A 6,371-nucleotide genomic window follows, 5' to 3' on the forward strand; every position below is an offset into this window, starting at 1 on the left:
CGTCTCAAAAAAATAAATCAGATAAAAAAGGGTAGTACGGGAGTATTTCCTTTCACTATTCTTTCAGTTTTTCTTTATGTTTATCTATTTTCAAAATAACAAAATTGGAAGGGCAAGGTCATTAACATTCTCTGAGCACACAGAAGGGGAGAATGATACTTTACTGAATAAAAGTCACCTTGTAATTAAATGCTCAAACAATAAGCTGAACATACATATGCAAATTTGTCTGTAACTCCAACTTGCCATTTTGAAACAGGACTTTCTTCCTGGAAACAGGATCTTTACCAAACCTGTGTGCATTTCTTGGAAAAGATGATACAAAGCTGCCTAAATTTAATTCAATGACTTAAAAGGAAAAATTAAATAGGCAAAGGTTATTTCAGGTAAACTGAATGTACACTGAAAGATAAGAATAGCTGTATTTTTCCACATGCAGTAAGTCAAAAGGACAGGAGAATTCAGTCCATATTCAGGCAAGGAACATTTAAGTTGATCATCTTACCTCCTAAAGCCTAGCAGTAGGCTACTTCTTATAGACTGCAGCGAGAGAGGCAATGTATTTGATTCCACTGCAAAAGAAAATGACCATCATTAAATCTCAGACCAAACAAATTAAAAAACCCTGCATTATCAAATTGAAAACCTTTTAGTTTTCATTTTGGAAATTGTATTTAAAAAATAAAAAATGTTTTCATACAAAATTAAACAATGCAGTAATATATATCTGCAATATAAGCTACCCTTTTAATGTATTTTTAAATTTCATGAATATATACAACTAATCAATTTATAAATATCCTTTCCTATAAATGGCAATTACTAATATACCAGCAGACTCAGAGTCAGCCTAGTACACATACTGAGGCTGTATGTTGTTGGACATGGTGGCACCATGAAGAGAGAGACTATAATACCCTACAGGACTTTTGTTCTTTAAAGATAGTAGATGAGAGGAAAAATTCTTTTCTCAGAGAGGTGTTGGGTTCTGTTGAACCATTCATACTTTCTCATTTCATTTTTCACTATGATCAAGGACCTGCACTCACACAAGAGTAACCACCTAAAGTAATAATAAAACAGGCCACATGTCTGTTATGTAATTGACTTATATTGATCTTTCACTTTTCTGAGTATTTGTTTGCTCTACTACTCATTTTGACATTTAACAGTCTACCACCTTGTATGTTTCAATGCCGACATTATAAGCCTGATGTGCCATTGTGTAAGAATCACACCTCACACTGACTTTTCACATAACCCTTGCCAAACTAGCAAGGGATGAGATCACAGTAGGCATTCCCTGAATTTATTTTTCCCTGCAATTGTATTAAAATGGAACCATGTTATATATAAGTAATTGAGTTAATCTTTTCACTATAACGGTAATGTGGCTATTGAATAGTACAAAAAGGATGGGATTAGAGAGGAATTCATAGTAGAAGCAAATTCTGAAGACAATAAATACAGTTCAAATGAAGGTTAAGATACCTGGTTTCATTAAAGAAAAATCCCATGGGAAAAGTCATGGTCTATTTTCAGTGTTCATCTCCCCAAAAGTAACAAATTAACCCACACACGTAAGGAGAATTGTTTTATATCAGCTGCTATACTCCTTGAACAAGGAGCCTAAGTTTCTCAGTGCTTTTACAGCATTTGAAAATCTAAGTCATTTTTAAAATGACCTGCACTGAGTCACTCAAGGAATTTTAAAGGGAACACAACCACATGCCTCTTAGCAACTTTGAATTTTATATGATCAAATTAATCTTCCATGCCTACAAACACAAGTGGGAAAACGTTCTCTACTACTACAAAATGTAATCAAGATAATCCATTTACTCTTCTCTACTACCTGACATTTCCTGTGAGGTAGTAACCAGTAGTGCATTCCTAAGAGCTGCCTAAAGCACATACCAGCAATTATAGAACGAACAGCTCTTCAAAGACTTGGAAATCAAAGCTGGAGGGGAAGGCACTGACAGGAAAAGCTCAAATACTTGGCAAACTTCTTGGCATTTTTCTTTTTCAAATCTAATAAACAACCTCTTGAAAATTCATTTTTATACTATTCAAAATAGTATTCTACAGAATACTGTCAAGTTTTTATTCATTAAAAAGGTGACTAGAAACATCTCAGCTGGAAGGCTGCTGACAAAAAGCATCTAGTTTCCTTAGCAACAAACAAGCCTGAAAAATCAAGAGGTTGACAACGAAGTGGAATGGATGATATGATAAAAGGAAAAGGCAGCTCTCGTGGATCCACCTCGTGAGCCCAGATTCCTTTCTTGTCAGTATGGAAAATCTATGTGTTATACAGAGTGGAAGGCAAAATCAATACACTCAGATAGCAGCCAGGAATAATACTCAGTATTTGACTCAAATAACTACAACAGTCACTATTTTTCATACTGGACACTTTGTCTTTCCCTTACAATATTACAACAAATATTTTAAGTGACATTCACAAGTAATACATACCAATAACCCGGTTTGTATAAAGCTTCCACCTATACAATTTGAATATAACATTAATGAGAGCTTAACTGTTAACATTTTAGGGAACTAAAAGTTAATGTATGTCTGTGTTTTGTTTGTAAATGACATATTTTTCAGAAGATCTGAAAAACTGTCAAGCAACACCATGGACATGTTAAAAAATAAGGTCTCTTAAGAACATCTTATTTATTAATTAAAAATAAAATGCAGGTCAGGCACAGTGGCTCACACCTGTAATCCCAGCACTTTGGGAGGCTGAGGAAGGTGGATCACTTGTGATCAGGAGTTCGAGACCAGCCTACCCAACAAGGTGAAACCCTGTCTCTACTAAAAATACAAAAAATTAGCTGGGCATGGTGGCACGTGCCTATAATCCCAGCTACTTGGGAGGCTGAGGCAGGAGAATCGCTTGAACCCAGGAGGCGGAGGATGCAGTGAGCCGAGTTTGCGCCACTGCATTCCAGCCTAAGTGACAGAGTGAGACTGTGTCTCACAAATAAATAAAATAAAATAAAGTGCAGTATGGTGAAAAGAACAAAGTTAAAGTCTGAACATCTTACTTCTGGTTCCAATCACTAACCTTGGGCAAATCATTTAACTTCTCTACGCCTTTAGTCATCTATCAATGGAGATAATTTTATTAACATGTGATAAGCATTATAAAGCACCCTAGCATTTAAAAATGTTTAGTAAACATTTGCTGTGTTTTTGTTAATGAAGACTAGAAGTCTTTGTAATAGATGTTAGTTTAAAAAACACTTCAGAAACAATATCACATTTGATTTTCACAACTCGCCCAAGTTGGGTAGTACTACCCTAAAAAGTGAAGCAGAGAGGTTAGAAGACTTCTTCTAAATCACATAATCGGTGGCCAAATTATAAAGAATATCCACATCTTCAGGGTCTCCAGTCCAGCCTTCAGTCTAACACCATATTACATAAAATATTCAATGTCCTTACAACATTAAAATTACTTACAAATTATCCACAAGTTCAGCTCATAAACCGTTTTATCAGTCTGGCTTTAATAAAACATATAAAACCTTCCTTGCTTTCATTGCATGAACCACCCTGCATGCCCTCAATAGTAACTAAATCTATCAAGTTTACTGCTAATGTTGTATACTTACAAAATGATAATACAAAGTCTAAGTTCCCATTTATTGCTTCGCTTCTCAATTCAGCTTGAGAAAACGTATCACTATTAGACAGACATCCATTTTCCTGGAGATAAAGCATATATCAATGAGAATACAACTCAGCTAACAATATTTTGATATGCCAAAGTTCCTGTTTTCCTGATTCTTTGACTCACCACATTCTCTGATTTTCTAGAAAAATACATAAGCTCAGAAATTGAATTTTAGCAAAAATTTAAAGATGACATTCCAACATTCCAAATTAAATGCTCATCTTCAAATACAGATGATCTGATGCCTTTAGAGGGCCTTACTTCTGGGATAAGCTTACTACTGAGGATACTAAAACAATTCTCCCATTCAAGACAAAACAAAAATTCAATGGATTAACCTAAAATATTCTAGGGCACACAGTTTGGCCAGGATCAAATTTAATTTAATTTAACTCAGAGAGGCTCATCACTTGTCCCAACATCACTTGTTTAACAATTTAAATATATGAGTCAAAATTGAGCTCAAATACATTTATTGAATCATTTTATTATAGTATATTTTAAAAACCACCTAATCAGCAATAAGCAATGATAAAAAATAAATTATGGCATACCCATACAATGAAACAGCAAACATAAAATACATTTTGTGGAATTAAATACTGTTATGAAAAGGTGTCCAATGAAAAAGACTTCATCATGACACAAATATGAGAGAAATGTAATTTTCCTTCAGGTCTCTAGTAGGCCAGAAACAGAGACTTTTAGGGGGAGTTTGAAAGTAATGAAGCCAAAGAGAAGTTTTTTTTTAAAAGGAAAATAAGAATGTTCTTTCTTTTTATTAAACTGTAGCCTCTGTCAAGTTAGGTGGGTAATAGGAACAGTATAATAAGAGTTGCTTGATAATATGAACAGTATACTTTTTTGCTAGAAGAGATTTCTCCAGCCTATTATACATCTGAAAGAATATACATGCTTAGCAATGACTATCTCAAGGAACTATGGACAGATTGTACAGCCCTACCACTTAACTCGTATTCTCTAATTTATCAACAAACATTTATTATGTAATTTCTGAAAACTGATGAAAAAATGTACTTTTTAATGTACAGCTGAAGACAAAAGGCATTATCAGGCCGGGCGCAGTGGCTCACACCAGTAATGCCAGCACTTTGGGAGGCCTAGGCAGGCTGGTCACCTAAGATTAGGAGTTTGAGACCAGCCTGGCCAACATGGTGAAATCCCATCTCTACTAAAAATACAAAAATTAGCCGGGTGTGGTGGTGGGTGCTTGTAATCCCAGCTACTTGGGAGGCTGAGGCAGAAGAATCACTTGAACCCGGTAGGCAGAGGAGGTTGCAGTGAGCCCAGATTGCACCACTGCACTCTAGCCTGGGCGACAGAGCGAGACTCTGCCTCAAAAAAAAAAAAAAGAAAAAAGGAAAAAAGAAAAAAAAGCAGATCAATACTGTGGGTTCTATTAAGCACTTAACAGAGTAGTTGTTTTCAAGCCCCAAACACTCAATACTACTGAAATTCCAGCAATGAAGGTGAGACAGTTAAGATGAGAATGAAATGTAACCAAATTTGGGATAAGTTTCCAAATTAGATCTGCTGTTCCCTAAGTCACTAATGAGAAAGCCAAAGCAGTAACCAAGAAGACACTGGATCTGGGGGCTATATTTCTGCAAAGAGAACATCTGAAAAAGTAAGAATATGTGGGAAAGTTACTTAAAAAAAATTTTAAACAGTAAAGTATGTATAGTACAGGCTCAACATACCCCACTAAGAACTTAGGGAAAGAGGTGAAGACACTGAAGATATAAACCCTAACACTTCAGAAGACTGTAATTATATAATTATTTTAATGAAAGAAACACTAACATTATTAGAAAAATCAAGGTATTATATGAATGACTGTATAGGAAACCTCTTTTAAACAACATGTTCCTGATTAAGTATTAGGTGCTCTGCCATCTTGTTCCTAATTGCAAAGCACTTTTTGTTTTGTTTCTGTAACTCATATATTCAGCGCTAAGCATTCTGTTTTGAAAGTGGAAAATGCAGCCTTTGCTAATCCAATGCACTGTCCCAATCAACATCTTCATGTGCCTCTTTATCAACAGCTTGCCTACTCTGGTAGGGACCAGAAGTATTTGGTAGGAAAACAAAGGTTTGGAGTTTAAAAAAAAAAAAAAAAAGACAGAGAGAGAGAGAGACTAGTATATATACTACTAGTGCACACTTTATGAAAATTAATAGGGAAGTGAAAAATAATATTCAAAAAGTGAAAACTGAAGCAGGGTACAGTAACATGTGCCTATGATCCCAGCTACTCAGGAGGCTGAGACAGGATGATTGCTTAAGTCCAGAGTTCAAGACCAGCCTGGATAACGTACTGAAACCCCTGCTTCTTTAATAAAATAAAATAAAATCTAATTTATAAATGAAAATTTCAGGTGCATTTCAGGGCGGGATCAGGAGTTAATATTGTTTTAATTTTTCCCAATCTGGCATATTGTCTTTTTAATACACAAGAAAAAGGCTGCTTTGTCTTTTTGAATTTTGACGCTATAAATGTTATACCAACTAATATTTTTTACAAAGCTTTAGAAAATTGTATGCAGGGCTGGGCGCAGTGGCTCACACCTATAATCCCAGCACTTGGAGAGGCCGAGGCAGGCAGATCACCTGAGGTCAGGAGTTCGAGTCCAGCCTGACCAACATGAAGAAACCCTGT

General features: G+C 35.4%; 1 protein-coding gene across 1 annotated transcript in view; it reads right to left on the reverse strand.

The window, feature by feature from the left end:
• Positions 1-6,371, reverse strand: part of LRPPRC (leucine-rich pentatricopeptide repeat containing) — a 142,795-nt gene that overhangs the window by 92,218 nt on the left and 44,206 nt on the right. The window contains exons 13-14 of the mRNA XM_011978201.1: positions 3,630-3,723; positions 506-572 (exon numbers count right to left, since the gene is read on the reverse strand). Coding sequence (XP_011833591.1) covers positions 506-572; positions 3,630-3,723 — 161 coding nt within the window. The remainder of the gene's footprint in view (positions 1-505; positions 573-3,629; positions 3,724-6,371) is intronic.

The sequence above is a fragment of the Mandrillus leucophaeus genome, unplaced genomic scaffold, assembly GCF_000951045.1.
Source record: "Mandrillus leucophaeus isolate KB7577 unplaced genomic scaffold, Mleu.le_1.0 Scaffold190, whole genome shotgun sequence".
Lineage (NCBI taxonomy): Eukaryota > Metazoa > Chordata > Mammalia > Primates > Cercopithecidae > Mandrillus > Mandrillus leucophaeus.